This window comes from Ascidia mentula, chromosome 1 (assembly GCF_947561715.1).
Source record: "Ascidia mentula chromosome 1, kaAscMent1.1, whole genome shotgun sequence".
Taxonomy (NCBI): Eukaryota; Metazoa; Chordata; class Ascidiacea; order Phlebobranchia; family Ascidiidae; genus Ascidia; species Ascidia mentula.
The window spans coordinates 11,516,177-11,536,447 of record NC_138566.1 but is presented as its reverse complement, the minus strand read 5'-3'; the positions used below and the strand labels follow the sequence as shown (position 1 = coordinate 11,536,447).

At 36.0% G+C, this 20,271-nt stretch overlaps 3 protein-coding genes and 1 pseudogene across 4 annotated transcripts; 3 read left to right on the top strand and 1 right to left on the bottom strand.

The window, feature by feature from the left end:
- Positions 1-281: 281 nt before the first annotated feature.
- LOC145897335 (V-type proton ATPase subunit B) lies at positions 282-3,883 on the top strand. Its single transcript, XM_082985584.1, has 12 exons — positions 282-303; positions 681-840; positions 905-1,059; positions 1,130-1,223; positions 1,284-1,443; positions 1,507-1,669; positions 1,769-1,866; positions 1,933-2,056; positions 2,292-2,442; positions 2,989-3,176; positions 3,233-3,362; positions 3,432-3,883. The coding sequence occupies exons 2-12, from the start codon at positions 726-728 to the stop codon at positions 3,602-3,604; spliced, it is 1,551 nt and encodes a 516-aa protein (XP_082841710.1). The 5' UTR covers positions 282-303; positions 681-725; the 3' UTR covers positions 3,605-3,883.
- A 1,249-nt stretch (positions 3,884-5,132) lies between these two features.
- On the top strand, positions 5,133-7,268 carry LOC145892215 (lysosomal acid glucosylceramidase pseudogene; annotated as a pseudogene). The gene is made up of 2 exons (XR_014400972.1): positions 5,133-5,356; positions 5,702-7,268. The product of XR_014400972.1 is annotated as a lysosomal acid glucosylceramidase pseudogene (transcript).
- A 196-nt stretch (positions 7,269-7,464) lies between these two features.
- LOC145892183 (RNA helicase Mov10l1-like) lies at positions 7,465-13,185 on the bottom strand. The gene is made up of 20 exons (XM_082981988.1): positions 12,917-13,185; positions 12,504-12,650; positions 12,288-12,441; positions 12,081-12,203; positions 11,831-11,970; positions 11,671-11,775; positions 11,374-11,494; positions 11,169-11,311; positions 10,960-11,112; positions 10,316-10,515; positions 9,684-9,776; positions 9,436-9,612; positions 9,205-9,378; positions 8,937-9,152; positions 8,680-8,838; positions 8,537-8,620; positions 8,332-8,421; positions 8,078-8,275; positions 7,814-8,023; positions 7,465-7,607 (listed from the first exon to the last, which is right to left on the bottom strand). The coding sequence occupies exons 1-20, from the start codon at positions 13,050-13,052 to the stop codon at positions 7,536-7,538; spliced, it is 2,895 nt and encodes a 964-aa protein (XP_082838114.1). The 5' UTR covers positions 13,053-13,185; the 3' UTR covers positions 7,465-7,535.
- A 2,576-nt stretch (positions 13,186-15,761) lies between these two features.
- LOC145892199 (coiled-coil domain-containing protein 149-like) lies at positions 15,762-20,251 on the top strand. Its single transcript, XM_082981989.1, has 10 exons — positions 15,762-16,000; positions 16,800-16,931; positions 17,413-17,565; positions 17,773-17,889; positions 18,199-18,371; positions 18,479-18,551; positions 18,665-18,776; positions 18,837-18,945; positions 19,114-19,196; positions 19,262-20,251. The coding sequence occupies exons 1-10, from the start codon at positions 15,932-15,934 to the stop codon at positions 19,795-19,797; spliced, it is 1,557 nt and encodes a 518-aa protein (XP_082838115.1). The 5' UTR covers positions 15,762-15,931; the 3' UTR covers positions 19,798-20,251.
- Positions 20,252-20,271: the final 20 nt, after the last annotated feature.

Here is a 20,271-nt window from a genome sequence, read left to right as displayed (position 1 = left end):
CCAACGATGGCGGTTGAATTTTAAAAGAAGCGAAAAAATTTACCGAGTATCATTCAGATTATCACAACAAGGTTTTATAGTATAGTTTCACTGCTTTAATAGTTGTGCTCCTATCTTATTTTGTCACACATATTGATTTACACATTATTTTTTTTATTGTGTATTGTAATAAAATTACTAAAAAAATTGGCTGAGTCACTGTTTTAATCCCGTGACTTCGTCATGTGTATACTGCGCTGACTAAGCAAAAAGACGCGTAACGGAGAGGTACAGTCTTTCCGCATTTAAAAATAATTATTTGTGGTGAGCGTTTATGTTAAAAATGTCTGTACAAATTCATTTAACAATTTATGTATGTACATATTTAAACATATGTTAACAAAATAAAGTGGATAAATTTATGCTTGGTTTGTAAAGTAGGCTATGTGAAGACCTTGATCGAGGTTTAACAAACGTTCACAAATTTCTTGCATGTAAATATTAATGTTACGTTTTAGGTGTTTTCTCAAATAACTGTCTTGATAACGTGGTTATAAATATTTTAAACCCTGTAGCAAACATTTTTTTTACGAAAGAATCTACTTTGCATATATTGTTCTTGTATAATTAAGTTTACTATACGTGTTCAATTGATTTATCATTGTTGCATAAAACTGCATTTTTACCAGGATTTTTTTCAGCTGCATGTGCAACCGTGTGTCTGAGACAACGATATATTTGTGATCATGAATGGTGCTGATTTAATGCAAATGACTGGCGGAGTTGATCTAGCTAAGCTTGCAGCTTCAAAAGAGCATGCTCTTGCTGTAAGCAGAGATTATATATCCCAACCTCGCTTGAGTAAGTCATTTTGTTTTATGATATGTACTTAAAAACAAACTAACTGTACAACATATTTTTTTAGCTTATCAGACCGTTTCTGGAGTTAATGGGCCACTTGTGATCTTGGAAAAAGTAAAGTTTGCCAAATATGCGGAAATTGTCACTTTAAGTTTGGCTGATGGAACTAAAAGAAGTGGGCAAGTGCTGGAAGTTAGTGGAGATAAAGCAGTTGTCCAGGTTTGATAAATCATTGTTTAACTTTTTTCGAAATATTTTACTCCTGTTATTAATTGCGTGTGCTTACTAGGTGTTTGAAGGGACCTCAGGAATTGATGCTAAGCATACAACTTGTGAATTTACTGGGGACATTCTTAGAATTCCTACTTCTGAAGATATGCTGGGTAAAATATGGCAAAACTGTCACATTTTATATCAATAAGCTTATCAAACTTATTTCACAGGTCGTATCTTCAATGGGTCTGGAAAGCCAATAGACAAGGGACCATCAGTCTTACCAGAAGACTACTTGGATATTCAGGGACAACCTATTAACCCTCAATCAAGAATTTATCCTGAAGAAATGATTCAAACTGGCATTTCAGCAATTGATACTATGAACAGGTACTGCAGGTCTTCATGCTGCAAAATTATTTAGTTATTTAACCCAAATACATCTTTACCCAGCATTGCAAGAGGGCAAAAGATTCCAATTTTTTCAGCCAATGGTTTGCCTCATAATGAAATTGCTGCTCAAATTTGTAGACAGGGTGGCCTTGTCAAACTACCAGACAAAAGTGTGTTTGACAGCCATGAAGATAATTTTGCCATTGTGTTTGCAGCCATGGGTGTAAGTTCCATTTATACAGTACAGTAGATAAAAGTTGCATAAAAAACTTTTTTGGGTAATAGCTTACAAGGGTATTTTTAAAATCCTTGTTGTTATCAGGTAAACATGGAGGCTGCTCGCTTCTTTAAATCTGACTTTGAACAGCATGGTTCTATGGACAATGTTTGCTTGTTCCTGAACCTTGCCAATGACCCAACGTAAGCCTTATTTTATATGACATAATGTTTTATCTAACAACATAATAACATTGAATATTTATGTAGAATTGAGAGAATCATCACACCACGTATTGCACTGACCACTGCAGAGTTTCTTGCTTACCAATGTGAAAAGCATGTTCTTGTTATTTTGACTGATATGAGCTCATATGCTGAAGCTTTGAGAGAGGTATTGATTTAATGTACGGGGGTGTTAACTGTTGGTTTTTACAAACACACTTCGTGATTGATATCAGACATTTCTAAACTTGTTCTTAGAATTTGAGAACCAGTTGTTAAAAACATAAACGATTGCTTAGATTTTGCAGTAAATTACCACGTAGTACTCTTGAATATTTTTCTGATAGAACATGTTCTTTAAACTTTGAATGCCACTACTGCATAGACCTACACTTTTTGAACAGGTATCTGCTGCCAGAGAAGAAGTGCCAGGAAGACGTGGTTTCCCTGGTTACATGTACACAGATCTTGCAACAATATATGAACGTGCAGGCAGAGTTAATGGAAGGAGTGGATCTATCACACAAATTCCTATTCTCACAATGCCAAATGATGGTAATATAAAACAGCGTTTCCCAAACTTATTGGGCCATGGACATTTGTTATTTCTCAAATTTTTTTCAATAATCTTTTTTAGTTTAAGTTGGATCTATTTTACATCTAATTCACATTGTCAGTTTAATCACTCAACCGTAATTTCACTTCATTTTACTCATCCGAATCACAACAATCTCTTTACTTACTAACTAATCTACACTTCATGAAAGTTCTTGTACTGCAAAGAACAGCTAATATGACCTTTTCAGCAGCAACTTGACTGGTGATAATCATAATTATTACATCATAGATGTGCAATAGAACAATAATTAGACAACTACTATACAACAGGAAAATAGTGCAACAAGCATTTAAGATTGCATAAGCTTATGATTCACTGCTGCAGTTTTATACCAGTGTACTGTTTGCAATACATCAGTTCAATTTTTCTGTCATATCAGCATATAATCTATAATTTGCGTACACAACAAATGTCAATACATGACAAATATCAGGCATTTTGTTAATATTTCTGATATCAAATATATTGTTTGCAAAATACAGATATTACCCATCCAATTCCTGATTTGACTGGCTACATTACTGAGGGACAAATCTACATTGACAGACAACTTCACAACCGTCAAATTTACCCACCAATTAACGTACTACCATCTCTGTCCCGTCTCATGAAATCAGCCATTGGTGAAGGGATGACTCGTAAAGATCATTCTGATGTATCCAATCAGCTGGTAAGATGGTGAGCGACATGTCTTCTTTCCAAAGTACATGCTTTGATTTTATTTAGTATGCAAATTATGCCATTGGAAAAGATGTCCAAGCCATGAAAGCCGTTGTGGGTGAAGAAGCTTTGACTCCAGATGACATGCTTTACTTGGAATTTTTAGGCAAATTCGAAAAGACTTTCATTGCACAGGGTAAGCATGGGGAAAAGAGTTGTGTGTAACGTTTGCACGCAAAGTCATAAAAATGTGTGTTTAACGCAGGTCCATACGAAAATCGCAGTGTGTTCGATTCACTGAACATTGGTTGGGAATTACTGAGGATATTCCCCAAGGAAATGCTGAAACGTATCCCCAGAAGTGTAATTAATGAGTATTATCCCAGAAAGAAAGTTGCCAACCCTGCACAACAAGAAGCTGCAAATGAAGACAAATAGAACCTAAATGCACAATTGTTGTAAAAAGTTGTTGTTTTGTAGCAGAACACATCTGGTCGTCAAACTCTTATCTCTTTAAAGATATTTCAACACAAACAGATTTATGACAAAAATGTGAGCACCCAGGAAAGTTTGTTTGTTATGTTGTTAATCCGCTTGGATTACTACTATATTCGTTCAATGTTTTTCTATCTATTCCTGTTAAATGACCCTTATGTCACGTACGAGATATAGCGACATATTTGATGTGTGCAATAAATTTATCGCAAATGCCATAGATTGAAGTTTTATCTTGAAACCATTTTTATTAGGCACCATCCCAATACGCATCTCATTAAGATAGTGTCGCTCATTATCACGAAATGAAATTATAGGGGAGGGCGGAGATAGCTCGGACGGTTTTTTTTAAAATGCTATAAATTTTTAACATCCTGTACTACATTCCCTAAATTTTACGTTGTTGTAAGTAGTGAAGCATTGTGCAAAGAAGGTTTTTCGTCCGTTTTAGCTTACGAAAAAAGCCCACTTAGCTCGTTTTTCAAAGAGGTCTTAAATGTCCGAAGTCACCCGGGTGCCGGGGTAACGTTCCACACGTACCGGATTTTCCAACGCTATCCTCATAGGCGTCAATTTTTTAACGTTTTGTAAAATATTAAGGGTGACTTTTCCAGGTTTTAGAAACACGCAAAAAAACATTTCGTCAGTCGTATCGCCTTACACATAGGCAAAAGACGCAAATTCCGTTTCGTGTCACTTTGTTGCGTAACAATCCACGAGACACTTGTGTTTGTCCTGACTGTGAAGGTGATAATACAGGTCTTTTGAAACATAGCTTAACGCATAGTATGTGTTTTTCTGACAATAATTTTTAATTTAAACGAAATCCAGGGGTGACAATGCATGCGTTGTCACCCCTGTTTGTTTGTGAGGGGTGACATGTCACCCCTAAATCTACGCCAATGGCTAACCTGTACTTTTCACGACAGCACGGATATCATAGATTTTCGGGTCAAACAAACTAATTTTTATCTTTGGGGGTCTTGTTTTTCTTGCCAAATTTCGATCATTTAACTAGCATCTGCTAATTTTCTTCTATAGCCTGATAATTTTGCCTAAAACTGCAAAAGTGTTGTCTTCTCGCCATGATGTCCGAAGCATCCCTGACCACGTGACGACATATAAATTTCAAAAATTTGGCCGTATTTTTGAACGTTGGGCATAATCATAATAGGTTCATCCAAGTAAACGTAGTTGACTACACAATCAACTAACAATTACTGCATTTTGATTAACCGTGACTGCTATGTAACCTTACACACACAAATCGAAAAAACTTTCACTGATAAATCGACTTTTTTCGATCATAATTTTCTAAGCAGACATGATATAATTCTAAACTTCATGTTAACGTGTGATAGCGACATAAAGCTTTTACAAGTATTTTAACGATACCTAACTGTGACGTAAAATACCTGGTCTGAGGTATCCCCCTAAAAAGTTTACATTTTCTACAAATGTGTGTGTTCGTATCCCCCGGTCTCCTGGTTACCTGGTCTAAAGGATTTTGACAAATGTCAGACGATTCATTGAGCTACATCAAGACATGTATTTTTGAGTCCCTGGAATCACGCTTTTTGTTACAGCCATGCATCAGCGTTCGCCGCCCATTGACATGAGAGTACTGTTGCTGATCAGATCTCGTGATGTTTACACGGTGACCAGGCATCTGGTGTGTGACTTGTGTTGCAACAGGTATTTCGTTATGGTCTGTATTCGTTACCTAGTTATTGTATCAACTAAATGAACTTATACAGAACGGCAAGGCCACATTACGTATTCGTACATTGTGCCACTTGAGCACATGGATTGTTAACACTCAGATTTGAGGCCGCCTGTATTTTTGGTTACAAATTAATTAGCACAGATTTCTATGTTAGACATACTTATATGTAGTTTGAAATCCCGACATGACTGTGTTATGGTTCATTTTCCAGGACTAATAGTGTTTGTTATTTATTATTAATGCTGTTTAGTAGCGTTAAAATGTTCACTTCACTACGATTGACTGTATGTAAACTGTTTATTTTTTTAAAACAGATTATTGTAGTATGGATTTGTTTATCACTGTATTTGTTGGACTTGTTTTTACCTCAAGCTGTGGAGCTCAAGATGATATGAAATGTGCTGCTAGAGATTATGGACATGGCTCAGTAGTTTGTGTTTGCAATGCCACATATTGTGACACCATTACAACCACACGTCCTGTGCCTTATCAATCAGTTAGTGTGTTTACATCGTCAAAATCAGGTCAGCGCTTCAGTTTTACTGTTACCCAACTGAAAGAAGATGAAAAATTAAAAAGCAACAAAAACCCAGTGATCATGATTAATGAAACAGTCAAGTTCCAAACAATGAAAGGTTTTGGTGGGGCTCTTACAGATGCAGCTGCATTGAACATCAAAAATTTGACAGTGGGAACACAAAATCAACTTTTAAAAACCTATTTCAGTTCGATGGGAATTGAATACAATTTGATAAGAGTTCCCATGGCCAGTTGTGATTATTCTACAAGACAATACACTTATTTAGACACACCAAATGATTTTAATTTGTCCACATTCAGCCTGGCTAAAGAAGATGAGATGCTTAAAATCCCAATAATAAAATCCATCTATCAATATGCAGCACGAGCGTTGTCGTTGTATGCAAGTCCTTGGACTGCTCCAGCTTGGATGAAGACAAATCATAATGAAATTGGTCGTGGATGGTTGATAGGAACTGCTGGTGACAAATATCATAAAACCTGGGCTCAATACTTTGTCAAATTTTTTACAGAATACAAAAAAAGAGGTATTTCTTTTTGGGGACTAACTGCTCAAAACGAGCCATCTAATGGAATGCTTCTTAGCAGTACATGGCAATCTACTGGTTTCACTGCAGAAATGCAACGTGATTTTATTAAAAAAGATCTAGGGCCTGCACTAAAAGCATCAGAGTTCAAAGATATCAAACTAATGATACTTGATGACCAGCGATTGTTTTTGCCAAGTTTTCCAGAAACAGTGTTATCAGATGGTGATGCTGCTCAGTATGTTGCAGGAATTGGTGTTCACTGGTACTGGGATTGGCTGGTGGGTCCGGAGGTACTAGCAGACACCCACAAAAAATTGCCAAATTATTTCATTCTTGGCACAGAGGCTTGCAATAAAGATACCCCTCAACCAGATCTTGGCAATTGGGAAACAGGAGAGAAATACAGCAATGATATTTTAGATAACCTGAATAACTGGGCGGTTGGTTGGGTTGACTGGAATATGTGTCTTAACTTGCAAGGTGGTCCAAATTGGGCTCAAAACTATGATGACAGCCCTATCATAGTAAATGCCACAAGTGATGAGTTTTACAAGCAACCCATGTATTACCACATGGGACACTTCAGCAAATTTTTGCCAGAAGGTTCTGTTCGTGTTCAGTCATCTATCACTGACAACTCTAACCTCAAGTTTGTTGCTGTGCAAAGACCTGACAAAAGTTTTGCGCTAGTTGTATTGAACAGATCTTCGAATGATGTGTCATTTGATGTCATTCAAGGAAAATTTTCTTTTTCCAGTGTGGTATCGGCTCATGGGATTCAAACAGTTTCTTGGTCTGATCATTGAATAGATTTCATAAAATTCACTGTGTGGCAGTAATCTTTGTTGTATTTATTTTCTTATCACATTGTTTTTTTTATTTTTCATTTTTGCAAATCTATGTTCAAGTTGCATTTGATGTCATCACATAAATTATTGTGCAAACAATCTGCTCAACGATAAATTATTGCAGTCAAAGAAAAGTAAATCAACCAAACCTTTGTGGTGCAACACTATTTTATGTATTGTAATGTAAGAAATATACAAATTCCCCTGATTGCAGTAAAGTGTTGAAAGCACTAAGAGGATTTCGCAGCAACATAAGCGTTTCGTTCAATACAATATTCCAAAAATGCCCTCCAATACTCATCCTGTAATGTATTATTTGTTAATCGCCCAAAAAGTTATGTACAATCACAAGCCAGGCAACCACACCACTCCTAATGAAAGAAGTTATCTTTTTTAATATTTTTCTGGTTATTTGCAAATCTGTTGAAATTTTTTCTGAGAAGGTTAGTTTAACAAAAAAAGGCACAAATAAATACAAAATAATTTTGATAAAGTAAGCTTTACTTACTTTCCCCAACACCAAAGGATTTCCAACTACTATCAGTAAAGATTGGGCTCTGGTCACAGCCACATTAAATCGCTTGGGACTAGAAACAAATCCCAACAGTGACCTTAAACATGGATCACTGTTTTCCAATTCTTCTGGGAGGCGTGAGCGTACAGTAGAAACAATCACCACTTTTCTTTCTTGTCCCTGAAATTCTTCAACAGATCCCACCTTAAAAAAACTTGTCAAATAAATATTAGCACAAAACTTCACTAAAAATTGCACCTTGAGTCCTTCAATTTTTGTTGTTTTGAGCATTAAGCGCAACTTTTCGACCTGTTTCCGGTAGGGTGTTATGATGCCAATGTCACTTGGTTGAACCTTAAACTTTGAGACAAGCAACTGCTTTGTGTAATGGACAACTTGTACAATTTCCACTGGATTGAAATATGAAAGACAATCAGACTCTTGCAACTCTTTTCCCTTCATTTTTTACTTGTTAGGCTTATGGTAAAAACTACAGCAACCATACAACATACCACAATTGGGTGAAAAAACAATGGAAAATCTTTCACAGGCAGTAAATCCCAAGAACACAAGGCAGTTTGATGTAAAGCATCTGCACATGCCTAAAATACTGGCTGTTTTAAATACGGCATGTAGTGTAAATACAAGATACAGCAAAATGAATATAATGTACCGCCCCACAATTTTAAACAGCCATTTAAAATAAAACTTTCAAACCTTTAATTCATTGTGGTAAAAAAGTCTGGATGGAAGATCTATAATAGCCACATGAGATCTGTAATTGTTGACAAGTTTTGTCACCTGAAAGTTTACATATTTGTTTCTTGGTGCTCACAATAAACATAGCAGAAATTTTTTACCAGTATCTCATTGTAGCCTTCTTCATATTTATTGATGTCCCTTTGATAAATATCTAGGCCCATAAGTCTTTCCAATAGTGATACTCCAAGCTGATAGTGTATTGCAAAGGGTGACTTCAGGACAGCCCCCAGTTGCTCTGGATCACCAGTTAGAACAACCTGGTAGTTTGGACAGTTTTATACATTTTTTTCTGGGTATACATGCAAGTTTTTTTCAGATTTGCATGATTAGCGATGTAATAAAACACAAAACCTACTCTGCCTTTTGAACACAATCCCATTGGAATAAGACATTCTGGTTCAGTTGCTTGTCCTGATTCATCAATAAACACATGTGAAAAGTGGTCTGACCGCAATTGAAGTGTATAAAACATGCCAGCATTTACACAAGTTGTAAGAATTATTTTATAGCGAGCCGTCACCCTCAAATGGTCTTTACTGTGGCAATATGGTTGGATGCACTTTGGAACTGCCTGCAAAATACAATGTGTAAGGATCCCTGCTTGACAGTAAAATATTTCCCACCTGCTCTGGCCTCCTGAATGCATTAAATCGAACCATCATTTGTGGTGTAACCTGATTTGATGCATGTAGCTTCTCACAAAGCAAATCGACAGCACTGTTAGAGGGAGCACACAGCAAAAGTCGACAAGATGGCAAGTGTTGCAAAATTTGTAATACAGCCTCCACTATGGTGACCTATCAAGCAAAAACTTTCATACAATTGCAGTGGTGGTCAGATTCATGTGATTTTACTGTTTTTCCTGTTCCTGGAGGACCGAACAAAATGTATGGCTTCTTTTTTGCTTCTCCTTTCAAAATCCTTACAATTGCCTTTTTTTGTCGGTCATTTAAATCAGGATTACAGAATAAAGTGTATTTAGTTGTTTGGTTTTGCAAATAAGTGTTTGAACAGATCCTCAAAGAATTTTCCTGTCAAGACATTTGATATTCAATGACAAGTCCCCAAATACTACAACGAAAGCTCTAAGAACGAAACACACCTTTCTTTCTAGTTTAACTCTAACACCGGAGGAACATGTCACAAACTCTCCATTTGAAAATAGAGAATCTGCTGCATAGTTTTTCTTGGCATACTAAAATAAATTACAGGTTTAAAGTATTTGAAGAGGGGTGAGCTTATTGTAGTACAATTAAATGTTATACTTCATGTGACCATTACTCTCTGCAACCTTAGAAAACCCAGATTTAAATTGTCATTGACCAACCTTAGTTTGACCCCCAGTTTTCAAACAAATTTGATCTGAAAAAATAAATTTAACCAATGGATCCCAAACAACACAGCAAAGTTTTCATGGAATCCCCATAACATTTCGTGATTGTGGCACATGCAACAATCTTAAGTCAAGAGACACCACCTCCAAACAATATGACAAATATAAAAATTTGGAACAAATCCTTAAATATGCTTAAAATATAGCTTGTGCAGTAAATCTATCCTAAAGCATTGTGCTTTGAATAGTTTTGGAACCACAGATTATAATTTTAAGAAATACAAGTAACTAGTTCTGCTATTTAAAATTAGAATAGGATCATTTATTATATTTTTACCAAAAAAGTGTTTTCTTATAATACAATTCATCAACTTTACTAAACATTTTGTTTCACTTTTTACCTGCACAGCCAAATGACATCTTCTGAATGGAACACGGCTATAGTTAAATGAAACATTGTATTTTGCACTTTCATCAAAATCTTCATGCAAGCTGCGGTGAAATTTTATTGAGACTTCTTCATTTTCCATGCAAATGTGATGTATAAAACCACGATAGGAAGGACCAGAGTTCGTAACTTCATTAAGTACCAAACTATCACCTATGAACACAAACACAATTTCAACTGGAAATCGTGTTCACAAGGTTTGCAGGCTTAGCAGCCCAGGCATTGCAGCCTAGCTGGATCAGCCACTTTTCCTGACAAGCCGGAGCAAGATTTTGAAAATCAAGCTCCCGGTGAGGTTTGAACTCACGACCATGAGCTAGCCAGGCCCAACGCTCTACCAGCAGAGGTACAGGAGCTCAGTGGTTTCCAAGGTATATTGTGACCAAGGTACACTGGTGCGCAAGCGCACAACTTGCCAGGCAACCTTTACATATACATAGGGGATCTCTACCACCATATCAGATAACGCAGTAATATTTCATGCAATGGCAATGCATGGGTTGCCAAGCCTGCAAACCTCATGATTTATAATACATTCATGGTGAAAAATACACAAATCAGCAAGGATTAACTAAAGTTTTACTTCGAGCGAACTACCTACTACAAGACTTGGCCTCCCGTCTGAAATTCCAGGTATTATGACAACTAAAAACTCTCCCTGGTTTAGAAGTGAAACATTTTGCATCTGCAAAGCATCAATCTCTTTCTGCAAACTTATTTCTTCCAAATAAAGCAAGGTTGAAAATCGGGCTGAAAAATCAAAGTTATTAATCTTCACATTACAACATTAAAAACAGAATAAACACCAAAATAATTTTCAGCTGAAAGATCTTGTTTTAACACTGGGCGAACTGCAAGCAGGTTACCCCCAGATTCCACACACTTGATAAGAGTCTCTGGAACACTGAATTGTGGTAAAAATGATGGCAAGCTGATGCTTTTTTCTGGGCTGTTAATAAGAACATCCTTATCAGTATATTTGGCACTGTCTAAAATAAATTTGTCCCCTACAAGTATGGTCTTTCACCACTTAAAACCCAGTTGAATTTTTTTGTTGTATTCGACACTGATGGTGTATTGCACCTTCCTCTTTGAATTAAATCCACATCCAATGCTCTCCATGTATATTTTTCTGAATAAAATATTTGATTAGATAACTTTTAAATACATAGATTATTGCTCATAATCATAATCTTTCTAAAACATTGCTTTTGTAATAAGCTGGTAACACATACAAGATACAACATACTTAGTAAATTTTTATTTTACGTGGTTTCAGGAGCAAATGTTATACCAACAGATTGTTACCCAGTTTGCATTCAATGATGGTACTTGTAACTCTATCTCCTCTTCTTGGTGAGTAATTTTTCCTGCAACTTTTGTTCTTGAAACTTACTTCGTTGTTTATTGCTCCTGGTTTAACAGGTTGAAAAGAATAAAATTTTTAGACCAAAAACAAATACCATGCCTTTCATGAAGCAGCGTTCTTGAACACAAGTATATGTCACAACTCCTGTGATCTTTTCAATGCGTATGGGTTCCACACCAGCAGCTAACCCTCCAGCAACAACTTGACATTTTACCCAATCACCCACTTGGGGATGGTAACTAAATTTGTTTTGATTGTTATCTTACTGTTTTCCCTATATTACTTGATTAAAGTTTAAATCCAAACGTGAACTTAAATAGAAAACATGCCATTTGTAAACCAGACCTACTTGGCTGCTAGCGAAAGTCTGTTGAACTTTATTTCCTCTTCAATCATTCCAGATTGTTCATCAACATGTAAGAATGTGACTAACCCAATCATTGAACCTTGCTTCTCATATTGTGAAGGAATCCTTTAAAATATAAAATTAACAAATAACGCTGGGAAGAGAATATAGAGATCACAAAAAGTTTATTTTACAAATGAGCAAGCATACCTAAAATCGGTATGCTCCGCATTCCAGTCTGTATCTAGTTTTACTGGAATAATACTGCATGCCTTCCAACCACCATCGCTGCGGCACTTTTCAGCTTCAACATACACAAGATCACCAGTTGATAAAAAGTCATTGTTCTGAAAGCCTTTGACATCTGCGCTTACAGTTACACAGGTATGTGATATTTAGTTTGTCCCACAACAAGATTTTGTGTACCTTTCGTTGTGAAATATATATAATGATCAACAAGACCATGTCCATTATCAAATATGCTCGTGACTTTCCCATTTAAATTTTTTCTCTCCACCTCATAATGTTGTACAGGTGCAGTGCATACAACCATAAAGGAATCATTGTAGTTGTCTGGCAAAAAAAATAATAAAATCAAAGTTAACACCACTCATTAACTTCAAAAGGATAAAGTTGTCAAGGTAAGGTATGGTTTCAACAAAGATAATTAGGTATATACTTCAAACCTACAACAGACAGCCTATAAATATTTTTTAGTCATGAATGCTTTCTAATTTTGTCCATATCCAATACAGTGAATATTGTAAATTTACATATTTTTTTCGCCAAATATGTACGGCGTTGTAGATTATTTTACACATTGTATATACTAGGCCTACCTGATTTCACATCAATTTGGTGATACCATTGCAGGAAACTTTTCAGATCATTAGTTTTAGGCGACGGCAATGTCGACAGGGTTGTTTGCCTTCTCGGACGAAAGAGAGCAGTTACAAAAGAAAGTAGGCTGGTCATTGTTGCTAACCGAATAAACGTGTTAGTTTAAGTTTAAAACAACTGTCAGTGAAACGCGAAGTGAGTCCGACGACATTACCACGCGTTCGTGTGAAATCATTCATGCATAAATACACGTTTGAATTTTTTACATACGAAAGGATTTTTTTGTATAAACCAAATTCCGACACAGCTCTTTTGCCGAAATAATAACATTTAAAGTTCTTTACGGACCAAATTGGCATTGCATTTGATCGTTTTTTAACTGCTGCAAATTCAAGACTTCAGAATGCGTTGTATATGGTTCGCATTTTGTCTGGTATCACGTTCATCTGCCTGCTCTAGACAAGCCCAGTGCAAAATTATAAGCCAACTAGAATATTCCATGGCCCAAAAGTGTTTTAGTTTCCGTTTGCCCCTTCCGCTACCCTTGGAAATGATCGTGAAAGATTTGGTACTTTAGCACATTTCCGGTGAAAGGGTGGTGATTTGTTCCGTTTCGAAAGTTTAATTGATCTTTTTTGTTAACACCTTAGCCGATTCCGGGAATAAGCATCGTCAGTGTTTGAAACACACCTAAAAAAATTCATCTCTGTCTCACGCACAAATGGTGGAAATCTTTGTTAAGGCCTATAGAATGGAGAGCAATTCCCGAAATCGGTTGATAGGAATTTATGGTTATATTGAAGGAATCCGCAAGGATTCTGTTGCCCAAAGAGAGCATGCACAGAAGCTTATTTTTGTTAGGAGATGATTCGCTTACAAGTAGTAAAAGTAGGCCTACATAACATATACTTTTACCATCCAACTTCAGAAACGGCATTGGTTTTGATCTGCTTCTTAATCAACAAGACAGGAAGGTTTGCTCTCAGTTGCCTCCCTTATATCGTGCTTGAGACAGATGAGTTTTTTTTAGGTGTGTTTCACTCCTTCAACGCCGTTTCTTTACAGACCCTGACGATGCTTATTGTTAGCGAAATATATATTTGTCTAACTTGAAAGACAACAGATTTTAACCCTAGAAACATATCTTTCCGTAAATGTTTTTTGTTGATAATCAAGGGAAATTCATAAATCGGTCTGTTAGCCCGGATCAGGTCCGGACTTATAAACCGCGATCAAATGATTGCGGATCAAATGGCGGCATGATGAGAAGTTTCCCGTTCGCTAAACTACCGAGCTCGCTAAAATTGAATTTAGCGCGGTGTTTCGAGCGAGGAACTCGGTGCGGAAATTAAATTTAAATCACAATTCTACCACACCTACTTTGCAAGTTGTTAAAATCATTTACAAGCCGAAAACTAACAATGAGTGTAAAAATACACATAGTCTACCGATTAATATTGTCAAATTTTTTCTCCCTTTCATTCGGGCGGAAAAATATGCAAGTTATGTCAGGGGCACTTGAGAATTTACAATTCGCTATATTGTATTTACGAGGTTACGAAAACAACCCAAGCAAAATTGGCACTAATATATTCTCGAATGGTGTAATTCTGTCGATCGTTTTCACAACACTGAGTATTAATGCAACCGCAAAACAAACTGCTGCTTTGACGACGGCAACTCCCTTGGTTGGGCATTTTGATAAATGGCCGTTTCTTGATCGTTTCGAAATTTAAACGACTGGAATCATTTCGACGATTAAATCGACGCGGTTTGGTGTTGTTTCTTATTATATACTATATTAGAATAGTATATCATTTTGCTGTATATCTTTTATTTTATAGCATTTGCAATTTTTCGAAAAAATATTAAAACATACTGATATTGCAAATGTATGGGCATGCAAAATAAACTATTACCACCAAGCATAACATATCCCATGAATACTTGGTTAATTTTGGCCAATTTTTATGACAAATAATTGCAAAATATGCTGCCGTTATACAGTTTTTCGACAAAAATGAGTTTAGCGAGAGGTCCGAGATCCTCGTTAGTTAGCGAGGAACTTAACGAGAATTGTTTAGCGAGAACGCGGCTCGTCATACCAAAAGTTGCGTTAGCGAGGTTTTGCGCCAATAGCGAGCTCGCTAAACTTAGCGAGATGTGCTTATCATGCCGCTACAATAGCGAGTTTAATTCACCCTTCGAGATGGATAAAAACCTATTTTGCGTGTTGTTTTTGTTAAATGTGGCTTTTAGCTTAATTGTTCGTTATTGTTGCGTTGACAATTGCCATTTCTTGGTGAATGGCTAAATTAAAGCATTTGCGCGACTCTAAAAGCCGGTAGGGTCTGCTGATAAGCGAAAAACGTTTTTCTTGGGAGGTATTTTTGTGTGGGTGTATTAAAGATAGTACAATGTTTCTGAAATGGTTTTTAACTGAAATGGCTAAACATATAGAGAGATGTAATTTTTGCGAAATATAGGCTGCTGTGACCAGAGACTATTTAGTAGTATCTGCTGTGACCATAGTATACTCTTATACTATGCTGTGGCAAACCCAAAAGTAGCGAAATGGTAATCAATGAATTATGAATCTGACGTTCTTCTGGTGAAAAACAACAAATATATACGTTTTGTTTAAAAAAGATTGTATTTTCTGACGTTTCGCCTGTACGTACGACTAGGCTTCTTCAGTATATTTCTTGTTTTTCACCAGAAGAACGTCAGATTCATAATTCATTATGATACCTGATGGTCACAACCTATTTTCAGTTTTCATGGTAATCAATAGCGCGAAACGCTTTTTGCGAAAAAACATTTTCGGATTCTGCCTGAACGACCAAGTTATTTTATTTGTGGTTTGCTGCTACTTCGTGGCGTACATTGTTTTAAAGTGTTGTCGGCAATGATGTTTACAAATGGAAGCCTTGTAATCTCAATTGCATCAAAGACTCAACTGAATATCTCATATTAAAATTATGTAAGTTGTGTATAAATAAATGTAGGCTGTGATGTCAACAAAAACAATGACAGCTCGAAGAGAAAGAAGTCACCCAGAGTGGCAAGCAATGATAACTGAGGTAATAATTACTGTATCGCGTAATGCAACAACTTTAGTGGTGCTACAAATTTGATAATTTAGCAAAGTCATTGCATGCCATTAAAAATTGTGTTGGACATGTGACAATGTCAACCAGTCTGCAGAATATGGCAGTTCCCAACAAGATCTTAGGTGTGCAGGACCAAACCTTCCCGTGTGATTGGGTTGTCCCAAAGTCTGCGTGCAAGACCAACAAGCCCACCTACAAATCTAATTCCACCGCATGCAACGACAAAATATCTTTGGAGCAAATTGTTTTTTTGATTGGATGCATGCAGCAACATGGTTGTTTTCCGTTGATTGTTTCAAGTTTAGATATTCGCATGCCCAAAATATTGGTGTGCAAACAAGTAAAGTTGAAAAACAACTTGCAAGTGCAGCTGCCATATTCTGCAGACTGGCCAACCTTTAAAATATTTAAGTATGCAGACAGAACCAAATAGATTTCTGTCGGATTCATTGGTAACCTACTGTCAAACCACTGCTCCTACAGATAAAAGTTCATTAATTTGCATATATGGCAATGTGATTGCCATTAATGTAAATGTCAAGCATGATTTACTGTTGCTGTGCGATGTTCTTGTGACCTTTGTTACATAGCTATTTTTGTGTTGTTGCTGTCAGATTGCACTTCAACTTACTGTTATATGTCATCTAAAAATATATGTACCCAATTGTATTGATATTACCTGTAAATGGAATTATCCAACTTTGATTGTATTTGTGTGACTCATGTTAAACTCTGCCAAAAATATATAAATTTAATGTTTTGTTTTCAGCACCAAATTCTGAAGAGAAAACTTCAAAGCAAAAGTGAAGCATTGCTAATTATTTCCAAAGACCTTGATGGAGCTCGACTTGAACGGGATCAGTTTAAATTAATGGCTGAAAAGCTCCAGGAAAAATGTCAGGTGTCAAATCACTTTTTGGAACTTGCAGTCATTCCATTCCAAATTTAAATTTGTTTGTGTGTACAAAAAATCCCATTTTACCATATATTATTAGGGATTTTGTCTTTGAAAGTTCTAAAAGAAAAGTGATTTCATTGACTATAATGCCTGTAAACTTAAAACCACTTGCCCTAGGAAGCACGATTTTTTAAGATAGCTATATTGGTTTTTACAGCTTAATTCGGGACTTTTCAAACAATAGGTTAATTTGATAAGCAATGTGGAGCCAATAATATGCTGCACTGATGAGACCTTTTAGGTCGAAACAGTGGCCATCTGTCTGCAGCTTATACACAAATAGGTTAATTTGTTTGCCTTTTGTTTGAAAAGCCCTGGCATAACAAAAAAATGTTTTTTATGTTCACATTAATTGCTCACTAGTACTGTGCAAGATAGTGCATAACTGTGGTATTCATTTTATCTAACCAGTTTGCTCTTGCAGGCATTTAAAAGACAACAGGCAGATTTTCCACTGACTTCAGACAAGGCAAAACTGATGGTTATGTTAAAAGACATGAAGAACCAAAAATTGCAATATCAGAAGCAGTGTGAACATTTGCAGCAGAAATTAAATGAAGCCATTGGGGATGTTAAGGTCCATAAATATATTATATTGGAAACACTGGGTCACTTTCTTAACTCTTGTCTTCAAACATCACTCTGCTATACATTGATAATGACAGCAATTGTACCGCCAAAAAAAATGTTAATTTTGTAGTTAGTTACTTGTGTTTTCCAATGAAAAATGATTGGCCAATGGAAAACCACTGTTGTTTTGTCTTATGAACTGATTGATTTTTAGTTGTTACGAGAAAAGTTTGCACGTCAAACAGTCGGTGATGAAGGAATTGGTGCTCGTCATTTTCCACTTCATGAGCGGGAAAAACTTGTGACTGAACTGGAAGAATCACAACAGCTGGTACACAAATTGTTCCCTAACTACAGGCTCTTGATGTACATGTAGTAAACAAGGTGTTAAAACATGCCAAGGAAAATATAAAAATTGTGGTAAATGTGTGCAACCAACGTCCACTAAAGCATAACAGCTGCAGCAGATAGCGAGATTGCAGTTGTTTTATGCAAAGGGAACGACAACACCGCCACTACACAGGCACATGTTGTAGTTATTTTGCAATGATTGTTCGTGCATGGGACTAAAATGTAGACTATAACATAATTTTTAAAAAATTTCCCATTTGTGGTGCCTAGTAAGTAATCATTTCTTTAGAGTGACCATTGGAGAAGGGAGTATTTGGCTCAGGCTGATGTTTTATCCGAAGCTCAAAGTGAAAGAAAGGTTATGCAGCAAAAAGTTGATCGACTTAATCAAGAAATGTCGTACCTTTTGACAGGAGATAAGAAGCGAATTATTGACATTGATGCATTGTGCATGGAAAACAAGTAAAAAACTATTAATTTTTTTTTTAAAAAACAGACATCTGTAGTTTTATTATGGTAATTTGTTTTTTATTCAATTAATTTTATGTAAGTTAAAATGTCTTTGTTAGGTATTTACAAGAGAGAATCACTCAATGTCAAGAAGAAAAGAACAGCTTACATGCACAGTTGCGGAAGTACAAGGTAAAAGCCAAATCAGACAAACATAAACATAGATAAAAAAAATTATTTAGAGGTAATGTTTTCAAAAATTACTTTAGTAATTTGCACTATAATGTCAAATTTTACTTCATTAGACAATTCTAAGTTCAAGAAAAGCTAGCAGAGGAGATTTGATAAAACCAGGGTTGTTACAATCAGCAGGATTAATTGTGTCACCAAAGCAGCTTAAAGAACTCTTCAACAATGGTATGTTTGTACTGTTTTATAAAGTAAATTGTCCTGCCAACTGTGTTTTCTTTATCAAAGGTACCAACTCTCCACAGCAAGTTGCTGATTTACAATCAATAATATCAGCGTTGTTGGAAACAGTGAATGATAAAAATCTTGCACTTCATCACCTCAGAAATACCAACAAGTAAAACATTTATAAAAAAACACAACATAAGGGTTTACAACTGAAACAAACTCAACATTTTTATTTTACTCTTACTTTGCAGGTATAGTACATCCCCTATTTAGTCACATTATGAACAAGGGTGAATGTCATTGATATTTAAAAGTAAACATAGCATACTTTCAACAGAATACTTGGAAACCGAGTCTCTGATTTAGAGGGCAAGCTTAAAACCTTGGAAGTTGCTGGATTGTGGAACCTGCACAATCCTAGTGAGTTGAGGTTTTTATTAATCTTGTCCTGACCACATGTTCCTCACCGCATTTTTTCTTTTAAGTTTCAGCTGAAAAACAGATTTCCGATGGAAAAATATCCCCAGGGAACAAGATACATGCATGTAATAATTCTCTGCCATCCAAAACTCTGAATCAGGATGGCGAAGAAGCTGAAAGTTCCTCAGCCATAATTGTAGCAACATCTGGTTGCAGCCAATTGGAAAAATCAGAGACAGACAACGTTAGCACAGATGAAAACAATCATGATTGTGAGGAGTTTTTAAGTAGCCTGGGTTCCAGACTTAGCAAATTGACTGACATGAATCACGCTGACAATGAAAACCTTTACAAGCTTGTTTCTGTGACACCCCTTTCTTCAAGTGATGGCAGTTTTTCAATGACTGCCGAAAAGCCTAATGTCCCTTCATTGCCACCAAGCCCTACTGCTGATGATAACTTAACGTGTATAGGATTGGACAATTTAGCAAGAGACCACAACCATGTTTCTGCAAGTTCTAACAAAATCCAATTGGAAACAATGCGTGCATGTTGTGATGGAAAGCAAGATGAAGCAACATCGCACATTTTGTCTATGTGAAGTGCCAAATAACGCTTTAGTACACAAGAAATGAAATTGAATGTTGTGAAGCATTTAGTTATTAGTTGGAATTGTATTTGTACAAGGTTTTGTTAGTTTTCACACATTATGCTTAACAGTATCTAGCTGCAATATCTTTCACAACTAAGAGTTGTGGAGAATCCAATTGATAACAACATATATTGACGTTTTAAAATAATTGCAAATTCAGCACAAAACCTTTGTTTACAGCTTATGCTGCTATATTGAAAGTTTGCACACATGTAAAGTTTGTTTGTGTTTAGTTGGATGTAGACTGTTGTTAGTGGTGCAATGGTAAGGGGAGGTGCAATTGTGTAGTACCATTCTTCACTTTAATCTATATTGTTATAACTATTTATTTGGGAGGAGTAAGGTGATATTAAATTATTTGTTGTGGTGAAACAAATGTTTGAATAAAAAACAACACACCAAGAAATGTGCCCATTGCTTTTC

Excerpts from the sequence above, each read along its gene's own strand:
- LOC145892183 (XM_082981988.1), bottom strand. The coding sequence starts at position 13,052 with ATGACCAGCCTACTTTCTTTTGTAACTGCTCTCTTTCGTCCGAGAAGG. Across the intron at positions 12,651-12,916 it reads CCAAATTGATGTGAAATCAG|ACAACTACAATGATTCCTTT; the intron begins GTAGGCCTAGTA and ends TTTTTTTGCCAG. Across the intron at positions 10,516-10,959 it reads GAGGCCAAGTCTTGTAGTAG|GTGATAGTTTGGTACTTAAT; the intron begins GTAGTTCGCTCG and ends TTGTGTTCATAG.
- LOC145897335 (XM_082985584.1), top strand. The coding sequence starts at position 726 with ATGAATGGTGCTGATTTAATGCAAATGACTGGCGGAGTTGATCTAGCT. Across the intron at positions 1,670-1,768 it reads TTGTGTTTGCAGCCATGGGT|GTAAACATGGAGGCTGCTCG; the intron begins GTAAGTTCCATT and ends TGTTGTTATCAG. Across the intron at positions 3,363-3,431 it reads AAAGACTTTCATTGCACAGG|GTCCATACGAAAATCGCAGT; the intron begins GTAAGCATGGGG and ends TGTTTAACGCAG.
- LOC145892199 (XM_082981989.1), top strand. The coding sequence starts at position 15,932 with ATGTCAACAAAAACAATGACAGCTCGAAGAGAAAGAAGTCACCCAGAG. Across the intron at positions 17,890-18,198 it reads TGGAAGAATCACAACAGCTG|AGTGACCATTGGAGAAGGGA; the intron begins GTACACAAATTG and ends TCATTTCTTTAG. Across the intron at positions 19,197-19,261 it reads GTGGAACCTGCACAATCCTA|TTTCAGCTGAAAAACAGATT; the intron begins GTGAGTTGAGGT and ends TTTTCTTTTAAG.